Here is an 18,115-nt window from a genome sequence, read left to right on the forward strand (position 1 = left end):
AAATTATTGCACCGCAATTTATCATGGAGTTGTTTAATGTTATCAGCAAAGAGACTGTCGCTACTACTGCATATTATTGCAATTCTGATGCATTGGGAGAGTATTATATTAGCATGTACTTTTTTAGAAATGTTAGAGTGCCAGTGGGTAAAACTGACTACATTAAAATTAAAAGCATCTCTTTTATTGTATATGTTCATTGTGGTATGAGGGCTGTTAATATTAATATCTAAGTCTAAGTAATTGGCTGAAGAATCATTATTATTTGTTTTTTCCAGAGTAAGTTCTGAAGGGTAAATATCAGCAAAGTCATGTATAAATGTAGGGTAGTTGAATACCAGTCATCAATATATCTGTAAAGTTTAATATCTGAGGGTAGAGAGGTCTCAGACCAGTATAGATTTAGATTAGCTAAGATATAACTAGTGGGGCTCTACCCATGGGGGGGGGGTACCTTTAGTTTGCAAGTATAGAGTTTTGCATCAAAAATAGCTAAGATACAACTAGTGGGGATACAAGTAGTTATTGGAGACACAGAGATTAATGAGATTGTTCCAAAAAACTGAATTACAACCAATAATATGTTTGTATTTATTATAAATTTCATTCAGGACCAATTTTAAGTTAGTTAGGTCTATGCTGGTGACTATTGAAATCAAAAGTTTGCACATGATAAATGTTGTCAGTACTCAGGGCATTAATAACTGGAATGTTGTTATCAATTATTCTACTAATAGGAAAGGATGTCCATTATAGGTTGAAGTAACTTTTCTAAAGTTTTGCTGGGTTTATGGGCGTAACTGTATTTTCAGGATGTAATAAACCTAAATCCTGTAGGGCTTTTATGGAACTTAGGTATGAAATAAATGTAAGGAAAGTTGTAGTTATTGAAGTTGATTTTTAGTTTCTTGCTGAAAGCAATTAACTTCTTTGTGGTGATACTGCTGTTGTTAGCGATGGACTTATAGGTGGCACTAGAATTTAGTTCTGTATTTAATGTTTGGAAATAAAAGGCTTTACAGATAATGGCGTAATTGCAAGAGGCTTTATCAACAGGGGTGATTATAAAATGTTTATGTAGGTCCTCTGATTATTGTTTTAATGTGGAAAAATGAAATTTTAGACCTATTGACGGTTGTACTTGTGACAGTGATGGCTTAAAATGCTGTAGCATCATAGAAAGTACTGAATTAATCCATAGCTGGAAGGCTTCAATGGGGATATTATGATGGTAAGAGAGCTTAAAACAGAAGTTAAGTAAATCATGGTATAATCATTTTCTGAAAAATTTTAAGTTGATTTTAAAGTATGGCCTATATTTGAATTCTTAGGACATGATGCTTCTTAGTTCCTTGTTAGGTATAACCTGTAGGTTGCCTGTTAAGATATGGCCAAAATGTGTATCAATAAATGGTTGGAAATTGGCCTGATGGCAAATACATACATTAGAAGTAGGTTCAAGGCTAAATTTGTCTAAGTCAGTTGCTAGGTGTTTGTAATTGCAAACTTTGAGCCCAAAAGGTTTAGCATATCTGAATCTGGAAATAATGTTCAAGTTTTGGCAGCCCTCTGGAAGTAGGTCAGTAGATTTATTTATGCAATCATTAACATTGAAATTGTCCAGGCAAGTATTATAATTAAAAATTGCTCCTTAAGACATTCCAGACATTGCTCCTTAAAGCTCTTCAAACAGAGAAGTTTTTCCTGATTTATTTTCTGCTTTATTAGTTTAAATTGTCATATTAACTTATTTTCTAGAGTAGCTTTATATTCCTAGTTACGATACTTAGTTTAAAGTTTAACTTAGACAGAGATTTCGTAGATATTACTTAGTATCGGTAACGGTATCAAATCCACGTGTCACAAATTGATGACAATGTGTCTGCTGTTTTTAGCTTTTTAAAAACAATAAATATTTTTACTCTTATATAAAATTTTTACATTGTGCTTTTATATATTTGTTATACCTTTTGACATAGTGACCTAACTAATTAGGTCACTGAAAATTTAAAAAAAAAAAAAATTTTTTTATAAATGACCTGGTCTTGGCGCATTATAGCCTTAGTAGCTAATGCGCCAATAAACCCCAAACCCAAACCCAGTCACAAATTGAACGAGAGGTCTTTTAACCAAATTTAGTCGATTTATTAACCAATTGTTATATCAAATTATCTTCTATAAGTAGATTATAGACCTAGTCAGGATCCTTAGTTTATTCTAAATTGAGATAGCGAGAATTCGAAGCTAATCAATACTTACGAGTCCGTAGAAATACCGTTCGTGAATTCCCGCCATTTTTACACGATAGCATAAGCTTAGTGTAGTATACTGCATAATATAATATTGTCAATTAATCAGTAAATCTATTAATCTTGATAAACTTTATTGTCAATTAAATTGTATTTTTAACTCTATAAATATATATAACGACTTAATCGTAACAAATAATTAATACATAACTATAGTGGTACACGTGATACGGAAATTGTATAAAGGGAACACTAGATACCGAAAAAAAAAAAAAAAAAATATATATATATATATATATATAACATAACTGTTTTGGGATATAACTTAAGGATTTTAAAATATATAACTTAAGGATATATAACTTAGGGATATAACTTAAGGATTTTAAATTTTATTGAATTAAATTGGAATCATGACTCTGACCAGAGCAGCAAAGCAAAAGGCTCAAGCTAATGGGAGTGCTGTGGTTCAGGGAAGAACTGAGGGGGGCAGTTGCCCTCTAAATCACAGTCTATTAAAATGCACTGTTTGCTTGATGTTTGCGGAGCAGTCGGGTACGGGACATGATACTGCCAAGGGGGATGTCTTTGTGTGTGCACGATGTAAGGAGTGCAAGGAAATCAGGCGACAACTCAGCGTTGTTATGGGCCTTTATGAGACCTTGAAGGACAGGGTGGATGCCCTCGAAGGAAATAAATTGAGGGGCCCATCAAGCTCTCAGCTGCCCACATCAACGCCAGAGCTTGCACTTGGTCATCAGGCAACACAGGGGCAGCCCCCTAGGCAGAATGCGCTGGTCCCACAGGAACTAGTAGTTGTTGGTGACTCTATTGTCAGGGAAACGGGGAACATGCTTTGTAAAAAGGATAGGTGGAATAGGACCAGGGTATGTCTGCCAGGGGCAAAGGTTGATGACGTTGTAGAGCAGATATCATCTTTTAAGGGCACAAAAGGTGATATAGTTGTACACGTTGGCACTAATGATATTAAGAGTAGGAGACCGGCGGAATTACTTAGCAAGTACAGGTCACTGTTGAAAAAAAGCCGTGAATTAGGGTTGAACTTGAAAGTGTCTGCAATTCTGCCCAGACACGATAGGAGGGAGTATATGATGAGAGCCTTGTCGATCAATTCGGCCCTGGAGGGATTGTGCAAGGCTCAAGGGGTAGAATTTTTTTCAGCCTGGACTGTACTTGTTAACAGGAGAGATTGCTTCTACAGGGATGGGATACACTTAAATAGAAAGGGTGCAAGAATTTTTGCTGATGCTGTCGAGGCAGTGTTAGCTGGGTCGGAAAACTGCTAGTTGGGGGGGATACAAGGACTAATAGATTAACAGTAGCCACTGGCAGAGGTGGAAGTGATTCTTGCACTGCTTCTATTCAAATGAGCAGAAGTCTGAAAAACAAGATGCAGGATATTTCAGAGACTGCTGGTAGTCATTGCGTTACAAGTAAACACATGGGTTGTGTTAGGGTAGCTAAGAATAGAAACAGGTGCATGTATACCTGCGTGTACACCAATGCTAGGAGTTTGGTAAATAAAATTGATGAATTTGAGGTATTGCTCAAAACATCAAAGGCAGATATTGTTGGGATATCAGAGACGTGGTGTCACACAGATATAAGTAATGCGGAACTGGAATTTGGGGAATACAATGTATATAGAAAGGATAGACAGGACAGGAGGGGAGGAGGGGTTATGCTATTAATTAAGAAACACATAAAGTCAAAGGAAGTGAAGCCAGTTGACATCGATGGACAGGGCAGTGTCGAGTCAGTTTGGTGTGACATAAGCATAGGGAAATCAAAATTCAGAGTAGGAGTGTGCTATAGGCCTAATGACTCTGATGAGTATAATAATATATTGTACAGGGAAATAGAGTGGGCCAGTAAATCAGAGAGTCTTATAATGGGGGATTTTAATTTCCCAGATATTGACTGGAATTTGTGGGTTAGTCACTCGCACACTAGCAAGGCTTTTGTGGATTTATTGGATGATTGTTTTCTACATCAGCATGTTCGTGAGGCAACAAGAGGGAGCAATACTCTTGATCTGATTATCAGTAGTGATTCTTCATGCATTAAGAACCTGCAGATAAATGAACCACTAGGTGGCAGTGATCACAGTGTGTTGAAGTGGGATTTACTCAAGGAGGTAACTACCATCAGAGGTAAAGGGAAGGGTTTTTGTTTTCGTAAAGGCGACTATGATGGTCTGAGACAGTATTTAAATTCTATACAGTGGGACCAACTGATGATGTTACCAACAGCAAACTCAAAATGGGAAGCATTCAAGGAACTAATCTTGGTGGCTACCAGGCTTTACATACCAACTAAGAAATATTGTTCAAGGTTAAGGCCTAAATGGTTGTCAGATGGACTAATGAGACATGTGGCAGAGAAGAAAAATGCATGGGATACATACAAATTAATGGGTGACATGGAAGCCTATGATAGATATAAGTTGGTCTGTAACCAAGTCACAAAGGAGATTAGGCAGGCAAAGGCAGACTACGAAAAATCCTTGGCAAAGGATGCAAAGAAAAACAGAAAGGAGTTCTTTACATACTTGAACTCGAGAAGGAAAGGGATGAATCAGATTGGTCCACTGGATATTGATGGTTCAACAGTTGAGGATCCTGCTCAGGTGGCTAACAATCTAAACGAGTATTTTGCATCTACATTCACGCATGAGGAGTTATTCAGGAAGGAGAATGATGTAGGTAAAGTAAACATTGGCAGTGAGCTGGATGATTTTGTAATAACTGAGAGGAAAGTGGAGGAGAGATTGTTGAGGATAAACATAAAAAAGACACCTGGGGTGGATGGGATCTATCCAGTTATATTAAAGGAGGCAGCAAAGGAAGTATGCAAACCCCTAGCCATAATTATGAGAGCTTCTTTGGACTCAGGGGAGGTACCCATAGACTGGAGATGTGCAAATGTAACCCCAATTCACGAAGGAGGATCAAAGGCTGATACAAGTAATTATAGACCTGTTAGTTTAACTTCTGTTCCAGGTAAATTAATGGAGGCACTGGTTAAAGAAGCACTGCAGGATCATCTAGACAAGAATTCAGTTATAGCTCAGACGCAGCATGGTTTTGTTAAGGGCAGGTCTTGCCTGACCAATTTGATTGGATACTATGATGTAGTCACAAAAGAACTGGATGCAGGGAATAACTTTGATATTATATATTTGGATCTTAGAAAGGCTTTTGATACTGTTGCACATGGTAGACTGCTGCACAAATTGGAGCAGTGTGGCATTGGAGGCAAATTGCTGCTATGGATAAGGGGATGGTTGAGTGGCAGAAGACAGAGAGTGGTAATCAATGGACACTGCTCAACGTGGACTAATGTTATTAGTGGAGTTCCTCAAGGTTCAGTGTTGGGTCCATTGTTGTTTTCGGTGTTTATGAATGATATTGATGATGGGATATCAAGTTTAATGTCTAAGTTTGCAGATGATACAAAGGTTGGCAGGGTCGTTCAGGACACTACTGACGCTATGCTGCTGCAACAGGATCTGGAAAGGTTGAACAGATGGGCTGAGAGGTGGCAAATGAAGTTTAACATTGACAAATGTAAAGTACTACATATGGGTAACAGTAACCCCAGAGCAATGTATCAACTCTGTGGTACTACACTGACAGTGGTGGAGAATAAAAAGGACCTGGGGGTAATTGTGCAGGCATATATGAAGTTCTCTGAGCAGTGCAGACGAGCTGCAAGAGTAGCTCATGGTGTCTTGTCAATGATATACAGGAATTTTTCTAGCAGGGATAAGGAGGTGATTATTCCCTTGTATAAGGCAATGGTTAGGCCACATCTTGAGTACTATATACAGGTCTGGAGGCCTCATTTCAAGAAGGATGTAGAGCTGCTGGAACGGGTACAGAGAAGGGCAACAAGATTAGTAAATGGAACAAAGGGTTGCTCTTACGAAGAAAGGCTTAAGTTTTGCAAATTACAGAGTCTGGAGACTAGGCACCGGCGAGGTGATCTGATAGAGGTGTATAAGGCTTTGAATGGTTTGAGCATGCTCAATGCCAATGGGATTCTTCATCTTTCTCAGAATAAACACCTCAGAGGGCATAAATTCAAATTGAGGAAGGACGGATGTCGGATAGATGTGCGGAAATTTGCCTTTGGCCAGCGGGTGGTTGGTTGGTGGAACCGACTTCCATCACTTGTTGTTGAAGTTGATAGCCTAAACAAATTTAAAGCTCAACTGGACAGGTATTTCGAACGAACGGAGGGGTGAAATGGGAGAGGTTTTTTTTTTTTTTTTTTTTTTTTTTGGCTGATGCTGAATAAGCTTGCTTTCTTGCATCATATGCCTCTACTAATGCTAATGCTAATTTTGGCTTGCTGATCAGCTTGCTGTAAGATTTTAATTTAAATTTACAGATATCTGTAATAAGGTCGAGTAAATGTTTAGATGTGAAATTGAAGGTGAGTATAAATCTGTAAGGGGCCTTTAAGATGCTGTGTTTAGTACAAAAGAGTAAATCATGAACAGTGGTCAGAAACAGACTATTTCTGACCACTGTCCCAGTCAGAAATAGTCTGTTTAAAGTCATCTAACTTGTATTTATGCATAGTAATGTTGGTACTTTTGGGTTTATGTTTCCTATAAAGAAACACAAACCCAAAAGTTCTGGATGTATTTAGGCCTTTAGTAACTTGGAATTTCTCATATATGCACATATCTGTAATATTATTTGTGATGATCTTATGATTGAATGTATTGTTGAGTCCATATGGATAGAGAGATTTTAATTTTAACATGAATAATTCTTCCTGTTGATTTCTGGCATTAGGTTCGAACACTTGTGCTGGTATGGAAATATAGATGTTGGTAAAGCAATGTGTTTGGAAATGATTATATTCTATTTCTTGTTCCGAATTATGCTGGTTACGGTTATTGTAATTCTTGATATCTGACCTATGCAGGAGTTTATTACAAGTTTATTACATATTTCATATTACAGGTTCGGCATTTTATAAGATAAACTATATTGCTGCTTTGGCAGAATATTGGATCTTCAAAATTGTTAGAAATATGTTGGGGATGCATGTAGGGGCATGTAAGGCAAAGTTTGTTGGAACATTTGTTAAATTTTAGATTGCATTTAGAGGAGGCTACCTCATTACCATTCAGGCTAGAAGCATTAGATGCTGGTTTGCTCTGTGTGATCTGTGTTAAATGTGAATGTTGAAAGTTTGGAGAAAGTGTCAAGTAGCTGTACAGAGCATAAGCCCTCGGGTTCAGATTTAACCTACTTTGCCCATGTAGTATGTCCTTATTAAGTTGGTAGTTCATAAAAAGTATCAAAAAGGTAAAAAGACAAAATCATAAAAAAAATATATATATATATATATATACCAATGACAAGGAGGAGGAATAACTGATTATGGAATAGCCATAGTCAAATTGATCCATAGTGATCAAAAATTGAAAGAACGATGAAGAAAAAAAAAAAAAACTGCTTAAGATGTGCATATCAAGCTATTCAAGGCAGCGTAAGCAACGCCAAGACAGAGCTTTTAAAATATATAATATTGATAAAAATAATTAATTTACCGAATGACAAAGAAAGCAAACAAAGTAATTAAATCAAAAATATTAAACTGTGTCATGGATCTGGGTATTACTTCGTTAGTTTTTAGACGTTCCAGTCATCCCATGGACTCGCGAAGATGATGCCAAATTACTGGCATGTTTTATATTGTCTCACAACCTGCCAAAATTCGATTGCAGAGAGTTTCCACATCAGTTACCGGATTCGAATACACCGATGATTTTTAAATGGCCCCACAAGAAGAAATCTGGTCGGTTTAATTCAGATGAGTGGGGAGACCAGGCAGTTGGTCCACCCCTCTACTTCAGGAGTCGTAAATATTAGTCATCCTCTGTCAGCGGCATGAGGTGTAAAGGTCCCATGTTCACAAAGGCAGTGATGGATACCTTCAAACGTTTTCCTGTCTGGACATCTTCGTTCTGGGAACCTTTCATGGTACAAACGACGAGCCTCCAGAGCATTGCCATCTGCCAAACCATACATAAAGTAAAGTGCATATCCACCAGATTCTGTCAGTGCCTCGTGATGAAGGAAATCACCTGCGGGAGATAAGACATTCTGGTTAATAACTCGGGAGCCAAGCATTTCCGGAACTATGTTGATATAAAATATTTTTATAGTCTACATATGAGGAACTCATTCCTGAAATTATGCCATGTATTTTTGAGACACCCTGTATATATATATATATATTTATTTTTTAATTTTATTTTATTTATTTATTTTTTGTATTAATTTATCTAAATGTATGTTATTTCCATAAGCAGTCCATGTCTGGCTATATAGCTAATGGTAGGCAAAGTTAGGAAAGTACTTAGGATAGCAATACCACTCATGCACTCATATTGTACTAATAGCTCATAGTGTTGGAAGAATTTTAGGGGAAGGATAGTGAAAAGAGTATGATTGAAGAAAATATAGTTAGTGCTCAGGCAAACCAGTGGCGCAAGTTCCCGTCCATATTAGTAATGGCTTTGGATCTTCAAACAAATATATTTTTTAAAAAAATTACTTAAGCAAATAATCCCTTTGAATATACAAATATATTTTTTTTTTATGAAAACACCAAACATGAGAGGTATTAGAACCTATAGTACTTAGTAACGTGGCCACCTCCATAGCCAGGTGGGCAGGAGCAGCAGTGCGTAGCACATGCTTCTTGATTAGACCGGGGTTGAAGCCCATGCCCACCAAATACGGAGGATGCAGAAAGGTCAGGGAATGACCACGGCATATAGATGGACCAATATGGCCTTAGTTGCTAATGCTCCTAAAAACAAACTAACAACAACAACTTAACACCATGCTTCGTTTGGATGTTGGGAATATGAAAGAAGATATTCATCGACATTAGACTTGAACTTCTGTAGACTGTAATTTTCAGGAAATACATATGAAGAAAGGTTGTTCCAGAAAACAGCAGCTGAATGAATAAACAAGGAAGATGAAAAGTTGGTTCTGTGAATTTGAAGTTGAACAGTAAATGGATGTCGGTTGGTGGCAGCACATGTTCGGACAGTTTTGAAAGAGAGAGCAGGAATTACAGAAGCCAATTCAGAAGAATGGTGCTCATGGAAGTATCTGTAGAAAAGGCATGCAGCAGAAACAGTACGTCTATGAGACAGCGAGTGGAGAGATTCTGTTAGAGAGGAGACATTAATTAACCTAACTGCCCACTTCTGAATGGAATCTAGAAGTCTGAGAGAGGTTTTGGAGGCCCAGATGTGGAAACAATATTCCACCATGGCAGGGCGGATTTCCGATTTATACAGAGTGAGCAGCTGTTTGGAAGAAAAGTAATGCTGAGAACGAAAGAGAAAACCAAGTTTTTTAGATGCAGAGGAAGCAATATTTGTAATGTGCTTGTGCCAAGAGAGATTAGAAGTCAGGGTAATCCCCAAAAGAGATATATCATTTTGCCTAGAAATTGGAGTGTCACTAAAGATAAGTGTCACTAAAATTGGAGTGTCACTAAAAGATTCTTCTGCATAGGAGCAGAAGAATCCTTTTTGCGAGATATAAGACAAGACTGAGTTTTAGAAGGGTTGAAATCAACTAAGTTGTCTTTGCCCCACTGGAGAATTACCTGAACATCGGCATTTAAGGAATTGGCAGCAGATTTTCGAGAAGTTGAAGCTGATTGAGCAGGATAAGGTTTCTGAAAATGGAATGCAATGTGCTATCATCGGAAAAACTATGGATAGGATTTCCAGTCAATGGAAGAAGGTCATTAATATACAAGAGGAAAAGAGTTGGGGAAAGAACTGAACCTTGGGGGACACCGGCAAAAAAGCCGAATTCGAAGTGTCACCAAAGAGAAGCATAGGAAGGAGAATCCTTTTTTGTGAGATATAAGACAAGACTGAGTTTTAGAAGAATTGAAATCAACTAAGTTGTCTTTGCCCCACTGGAGAATTACCTGGAGTTTGGCATTTAAGGAATTGGTAGCGGATATTCGAGAAGTTCAAGCTGATTGAGCAGGGCAAGGTTTCCCAAAATGGAAAGTGAAATGCAATGTGATATCATCAGGAAAAATATGGATAGGATTTCCAGTCAATGGAAGAAGGTCATTAATATACAAGAGGAAAAGAGTGGGGAAAAGAACTGAACCTTGGGGGACACCGGCATTAGTGGAGAAGTTAGAGGACAGGGAGCCATCTACCATCACCCTGAGTGAGTGATCAGAGAGAAAACTGGAGAACCAATTACAAAAAACAGTTGGCAAACCATAAGATGGAAGCTCGTTTAGAAGACCTTTATGCCAAACACGATCGAAAGCCTTTCAGATGTCAAGAGCAACTGCTTGTGTTTCACCAAAATTTTCCATTGAATTTCTCCATAAATGAGTAACATAAGCCAGAATATCACCAGTGGATCGACACTGATGGAATCCATACCGGCAATCATTGATCAGATGGAAAGTTAATAGGTAGTTTAAGAGTTGGCGGTTAATTGATTTCTCCATTATTTTAGAAAGTGTAGAAGTAATTACAATGGGACGATAATTGGATGAGTGGGATTTGTCAACCTTTTTAGGAACTGGCTGGATATGAGTAAATTTCCAAGCAGAAGGAAAAACACCTTTGGAATAAGAAAGTGAAAAAAGGTGGCAAAGAACAGGAATAAGTTTGGGAGCACAAGTTTTAAGAACAAGTGGAGAAATACCATCAGGATCTGGAACTTTCTTAGCATCAAGATTTGTCAAAATCCCTCTGACATCCTTTTGACGGAAGATCACTGGAGGCATTGAATGGAGCGTGCTAGGAATGGTGGGAGGTGTTTTACCAAGATCATTAATATGTGAGTTGGAAGAAAAATGAGATGCTAGCAGGTCAGCTTTATCCTTGGCCGAAGCGACAACAGTTTTGATAGAGGTGGGAACAGAGATGGGCAAAAGTTGCAGCCAATAGCTTTGGCAAGAGACCAGAATGCTCAGCTATCATTAGGGCAAAAAGCAAGTTTCCACTCTTAGCCTGTTCAAAATCTAGTTTGGACTGATTAATAAATGCTTTACAATTGTTGCAAGCTTTGGTGTAGGCAGAAAATGAAACTGAAAAATTTGAAAAAAGCCAATTACGATATGCAACGTTCTTCTCTTGAACAGCCTTAGCACATTTATTGGAAAACCATGGTTTAGATAAAGGACGAGATTTTAAAGTGGAGTGTAGAATAAAAGATTCCATTCCTACAAGAATAATTTCACTGACACGATCTGAGCAAACGATAACATCAGAAGTTTTGAAACAATAATCTGACCAAGAAAAATAAGAAAAGAAATCTCACAGGTGATCCCATTTTGCATTCCTGTAATGCCAAACAATACGAGGTTGGGAATAACCTTGAGATAAAGGCTCCATTGGAGAAGAGACAATCACCAAGTTGTGATCTGAGGTGCCTAAAGGACCACTCACTTCGACCGTGTACTTAGAAGGGTTGTGAGAAAAAGATCAAGCGTGTTGGCTGTATGGTTAGGATTGTCTGGTATTCTTGTAGGTAAATGAACAATCTGTGCAAAGTCATTAGTAATTGCAAAAGCTTCAGCATCTCAACCAGCTGGGTCTGTGTGACTAGAAAATGGACGCCGGCTGGATTTGTGAACATTAAAATCACCAAGGAAAATTACCTCACTGTTAGGAAAGTTGGACTGCAGAAAGTCAAGTTGCAAAGAGAGGAAGTCAGAGCTGCAAGTGATTAGTGGAATTGAAAGAATGGTAGAAACAACAGATGAATTTGACATAATGAGGTAGAGAGATTTTAATAAATCTTGAACTGTTTTAAGAGGAATATTGGACCATTCTTCATGGAGGAGTGATTAAGGTGGAGGAAATCTGCTGCTCACTCCTCTCTCCAAATATGCCCACAGTGGCTCAATAACATTCAAGGCTGATGATTGTACAGGCCATTGGAGATGCTTAACCTCAGTGTTATACTCCTCAACCGAAGATCAGTCACATCTGGCTGCACACTTTGGAGCAGTCTCAACTTGAAATGTGCCATTATTTGTGGGAAACAATGTTTGTACCATTGAATTAACCTGGTCATTAAGAATATCAAGGTAATCGGTGGCAGTAATTTGCCCATTGAGGACTTAAGAACACCATGATATTACTGCCCAAACCACCACTATACTCCTTCTACTCCAAATTGGATGGTTAGCACAAGACAGTCAGGATGATGTGCTTCTTTTGGTATTTTCCAACTTTCCTGCTTTTTTTGGTATTTTGATATTTGTAAAATATGTAAATGATGATTCTTCTGAAAATATGACATGATTCCTATCATCACATGCCCAGTGTTTGTGTTCCTTGTACCATTCCATCCTCTTTCTAGTAATAGCAGCTAATACATAACTTCATGTCATAAATTTATGCCAGCGGCTCTGATATAAATTTCAGCATTATTAAGTTCTTACCAAACTGTTTTTCTAGAATTTCCAAGTTCCACATTAAGTTCTGCAGTTATTTTTGAGGCGGTTGTTTAATATTTTTGGACTACAATCCTTTTCAGTATCCGGAAGTCTCTTTCAATCAGCTTCGACTTTGTGACATTGCTTTCGATACACTCTGGATGCATTAAACAATTCAGCAGTTTTAGCTACCGATGCCCCTGCTAAGCATGCACCAACAACTTGACCTCTTTGGAATTCTGACCAGTCAGACCATTTTCTTCGTGTACCTTTTTGTATGACCTGTAAATTAACATCAGCTTTAATAATTTTTCCTTCAAGGTACTACCTGCAAGAAACAAAAAAAAAAGACATCACCACTACACATTCATAAATATGCTGTGCAACCATTACAAAAATTACTATAGTACTTCCATATCTGTGTGTGTGTGTGTGTGTGTGTGTGTGTGTGTGTGTGCGCGTGTGTGCGCGTGTGTGCGCGTGTGTGCGTGTGTGCGCGTGTGTGCGCGTGTGTGTGTGTGCGTGTGTGCGCGTGTGTGTGTGGGGTGGTAAATTTATATATAAAATGAATTGAATTTACAATATTTACAGTTCCAAATGTGAACTCTGGCTGGCTGAGTCCTCACAATATGATGTACAAACTCATAAGGGGAAAGAAATAATACTTTCAGCTTTAACTCCTCCTACCCTACCCTTGTCACTCACTGGGTAACAAGGGTTACCCAGTGGGTGAAAAAGACTGCACAGAGGTGAGAGCCTTTGCAAAAGTTATTTACAGAACAAGAAGAGAGTAGTTAGTTCAAATGGTTTATTAATAGTCCAGAATTTCTTTGAATATGCACGTATAAGAGTCTATCTGAATATTGCTTTTGCCTTTTGGAAGTTATTAGGCCCAGTCAGTCAAATACCTGATATCTCATCAAGCTCTCAGCTGCCCACATCAATGCCAGAGCTTGCACTTGATCATCACGCAACACAGTGGCAACCCCCAAGGCAGAATGTGCTGGTCCCACAGGAACTAGTAGTTGTTGGTGACTCTATTGTCAGGGAAACGGAGAAAATGCTATGTAAAAAGGATAAGTGGAACAGGACAAGGGTATGTCTGCTGTCAAAGGTTGATGACGTTGTAGAGCGGATATCATTTTTAAGGGCACAAAAGGTGATATTGTTGTACACGTTGGCACTAATGATATTAAGAGTAGGAGACCGGTGGAATTACTTAACAAGTACAAGTCACTGTTCAAAAAAAGCCGTGAATTAGGGTTGAATTTGAAAGTGTCTGCAATTCTGCCAAGACATGATACGAGGGAGTATATGATGAGAGCCTTGTCGATCAATTCGGCCCTGGAAAGATTGTGCAAGGCTCAAGGGGTAGAATTTTTTTCAGCCTGGTCTATACTTGTTAACAGGAGAGACTTCTTATTCAGGGATGGGATACACTTAAATAGAAAGGATGCAAGAATATTTGCTGATGCTATACAAGGACTAATAGATTAACAGTAGCCACTGGCAGAGGTAAAAGTGATTCTTGCACTGCTTCTATTGTAATGATCAGCATCCTAGAGAGCAAGTTGCTGGGGACTGCAAGAGCTGCTGGGAGTCATCATGGAACAAGTAAATACATGGGCTATGTTAGGGTAACCAAGAGTTAAAACAAGTGCATGTATACTTGCATGTACACTAATGCTAGAAGTATAGTAAATAAAATTGCTGAATTTGAAGTGCTGATCAAGACATCAAAGGCAGACATTGTTGGGATATCAGAGACAGATATAAGGAATGCAGAACTGGAATTTGGGGAGTACAATGTGTACGGGAAGGATAGACAGGATAGGAAGGAAGGAGGGGTTATGCTATTAGTTAAGAAACACATAAAATCCAAGGAAGTGAAGCAAGGACAGTGCAGTGTCGAGTCAGTTTGGTGTGACATAAGCATTGGGAGATCAAAATTGAGAATAGCAGTGTGTTATAGGCCTAATGACTCTCATGAGTATAATAAGAAACTGTAGAGGGAAATAGAGTGGGCCAGTAAATCAGAGAGGAGAAATTGTTGAAGATAAACATAAAAAAGGCACCTGGGATGGATGGGATCTATACAGTCATATTAAAGGAGGCAGCAAAGGAAGTAAGCAAACCCTTAGCCAAAATTATGAGAGCTTCTTTGGACTCAGGGGAGGTACCCATGGACTGGAGATGTGCAAATGTGACTCCAATTCACAAAAGAGGATCAAAGGGCAACACAAGTAATTATAGACCTGTCAGTTTAACTTCGGATCCAGGAAAATAAATGGAGGCACTGGTTAAAGAAGCACTGCAGGGTCATCTAGACAAGACTTCAGTTATATCTCGGACACAGCATGGTTTTGTTAAGGGAAAGTCTTGCCTGACCAATTCGATTGGATACCATGATGTGGTCACAAAGGAACTCGATGCAGGGAATAACTTTGATATCATATATTTGGATCTTAGAAAGGCTTTTGGTACTGTTGCACATGAAAGACTGCTGAAAAAATTGTAGCAGTCTGGCTTTGGAGGCAAATTGCTGCAATGGATAAAGGGATGGTTGAGTGGGAAAAGACAGAGAGTGGTAATCAATGGACACTGCTCATCATGGACTAATGTTATTAGTGGAGTCCCTCAGGGTTCATTGTTGAGTACATTGTTGTTTTCTGTATTTATAAATGATACTGATGATGGTATATCAAGCTTAATGTCCAAGTTTGCAGACAATATGAAGGTAGTAAAGGTCATTTCACTAGTGGAAATAGGTTTTTTGGTTCAGTGAACTCAGTTACGGTTCTTCCGTGCTGACATGCCCCAGGTGTCACATCATTTGTTGAACAGTGATTTCAGAAGCATACAGATTCCTGTGGGTTGCTTTAACTTTGTTTCTCTTTTTGACTTTGTTAGATTAAGAAGGGTAGCTCATAGTGTCTTGTCAATGATATACAGGAATTTTTCTGACAGTACGCTGCTGCAACAGGATCTAGAAAAGTTGAGCAGATGGGCTGAGAGGTGGCAAATGAAGTTTAACATTGACAAATGTAAAGTACTACATATGGGAAACAGTAACCCCAGAGTGATGTATCAACTCTGTGGTGTTACACTGACAGTGGTAGAAACTGAAAGTTTCTACCACTGTCAGTGTAATAAAGTCTATTCTTTTTAAAATAATAGAATAAAAAGAATAGGCTTGTAAAGTCTATTCTTTTTAAAATAGCCTGCTCTCTGTGTTGAAGTGAGAGATGGTGGAGAAACTCTTATTTATAGCTCCTTCCTGCCTTATTGCCCTGGGGATGCTCCAGTTAGAGTGAAAAACCTCTGTGAAGATCTTTTTTTTATGATCCATCAAAAGTAGAGTGAAATATTTATATTTTTGTACCATTTTTATTTTCATTTATGCTTTTAAAATTATATCTGCCTGCACATATAATTGTGCAGGCAGATATGAAGTTTTTTGAGCAGTGCAGACGGTCTGTAAGAGTAGCTCATAGTTTCTTGTCAGTGATATACAGGAAATTTTCTAGCAGGGATAAGGAGGTGATTATCCCCTTGTATAAGGCAATGGTCAGGCCACACCTGGCGTACCGTATACAGGTCTGGAGGCCTCATTTTAAGAAGGATATAGAGCTGTTGGAACAAGTACAGTGAAGGCAACAAGATTAGTGAATGGAACAAAGGGTTGCTCTTACGAAGAAAGGCTTAAGTTTTGCAAATTACAGTGTCTGGAGACTAGGCACCAGCGAGGTGATCTGATAGAGGTGTATAAAGCCTTGAATGGTTTGAGCATGCTCAATGCTGATGGGATTTTTCCTCTTGCTCAGAATAATCACCTGAGAGGGCATAAATTAAAATTGAGGAAAGACAGATATAGGATAGATGTTAGCATTAGCATTAGCATTAGCATTAGTAGAGGCATTTGATGCAAGAAAGCAAACTTATGCAGCATCAGCCAAAAAAAAAAAAAAAAAAAACCCACTTCCACTTCACCCCTCTGTTCGTTCAAAATACCTGTCCAGCTGAGCCTTAAACTTATTTAGGCTATCAACCTCCACCACAAGGGATGGCAGTCTGTTCCACCAACCAACCACCCGCTGGCTAAAGGCAAATTTCCGCACGTCTATCCTACATCTGTCTTTCCTCAATTTGAATTTATGCCCTCTCAGGTGATTTTTCTGAGCTAGAGGGAGAATCCCATCAGCATTGAGCATGCTTAAACCATTCAAGGCTTTATACACCTCTATCAGATCACCTTGCTGGTGCCTAGTCTCCAGACACTGTAATTTGCAAAACATAAGCCTTTCTTCGTAAGAGCACCCCTTTGTTCCATTCACTAATCTTGTTGCCCTTCTCTGTACTCGTTCCAGCAGCTCTACATCCTTCTTGAAATGAGGCCTCCAGACCTGTATACAGTACTCTAGGTGTGGCCTGACCATTGCCTTGTACAATGGAATAATCACCTCCTTATCCCTGCTGGAAAAATTCCTGTATATCATTGACAATACTGTGCGGAAGTTTGCCATTGACAATAATGTGCGGAAGTTTGCCTTTAGCCAGCAGGTAGGTGGTTGGTGGGACAGACTTCCATCCTTTGTTGTGGAAGTTGATAGCCTAAATAAATTTAAGGCCGAGCCGGATAGGTATTTGGAACGAACAGTGGGACGAATTGGGAGCTTTTTCTTTTTTTTTTTTTTGGCTGATGCTGCATAAGCTTGCTTTCTTGCATCATTGCCTCTACTAACGCTAATCTCAGTGATGAAATTAAATGGAAATAGTTTGCTCAATGCACAACTAAGATTTTCGCCAGTCCACGTAAAGCTTTTCAACTTTAATTGATTTAATTAGATGTTTATGTTCTCAGCAATATTTCAAAATTAGAAAAAGAAGTATGGTTTATAATGTCTATTCTTTTTAAAACAGTCTGCTCTCTGTGTTGAAGTGAGAGGTGGTGGAGAAACTCCAATTTATATCTCTTTCCTGCCTTATTGCCCTGGGGATGCTCCAGTAAGAGTGGAAAACCTCTGTGAAGATCTTTTTTTTAAGATCCATCAAAAGTAGGGTGAAAAATTTATATTCTCATACCATTTTGTATTTTCATTTATGCTTTTAAAAAGTTTGCATGAAGATTTTTTATGCAAATTATAAAGTTTTTTTCTTTTTAAACTTTTATAATTTTATATTTTTGTTTTGGCTTCTTTAATTCCAGTAACCCAGTACATTGGGTTTCTAGTTTATTAGGTGCTTCCATCATCTAAAAAATCAGCTGTTCCATCAGAGATTTTCCATACCAGACTATACAAAGCAAGCAGTCATATATGGAAGGATTGTGTGTGAGTGCATGCATGCAGTTGAGTGAAAGAATGGGTCAG

The 18,115-nt window shown here is 38.4% G+C and overlaps 1 protein-coding gene across 1 annotated transcript in view; it reads left to right on the forward strand.

The window, feature by feature from the left end:
- The window catches only part of LOC150088255 (intermembrane lipid transfer protein VPS13A-like), a 3,009,916-nt gene that overhangs the window by 2,253,998 nt on the left and 737,803 nt on the right, over nucleotides 1-18,115 (forward strand). The window contains exon 61 of the mRNA XM_090370087.1: nucleotides 17,667-17,800. Within this exon, the coding sequence (XP_090226213.1) occupies nucleotides 17,667-17,800 (134 nt within the window). The remainder of the gene's footprint in view (nucleotides 1-17,666; nucleotides 17,801-18,115) is intronic.

Source organism: Mastigoproctus giganteus, chromosome 3 (genome assembly GCF_048544385.1).
Source record: "Mastigoproctus giganteus isolate SK-2022 chromosome 3, ASM4854438v1, whole genome shotgun sequence".
In the NCBI taxonomy this organism is placed as follows: Eukaryota; Metazoa; Arthropoda; class Arachnida; order Uropygi; family Thelyphonidae; genus Mastigoproctus; species Mastigoproctus giganteus.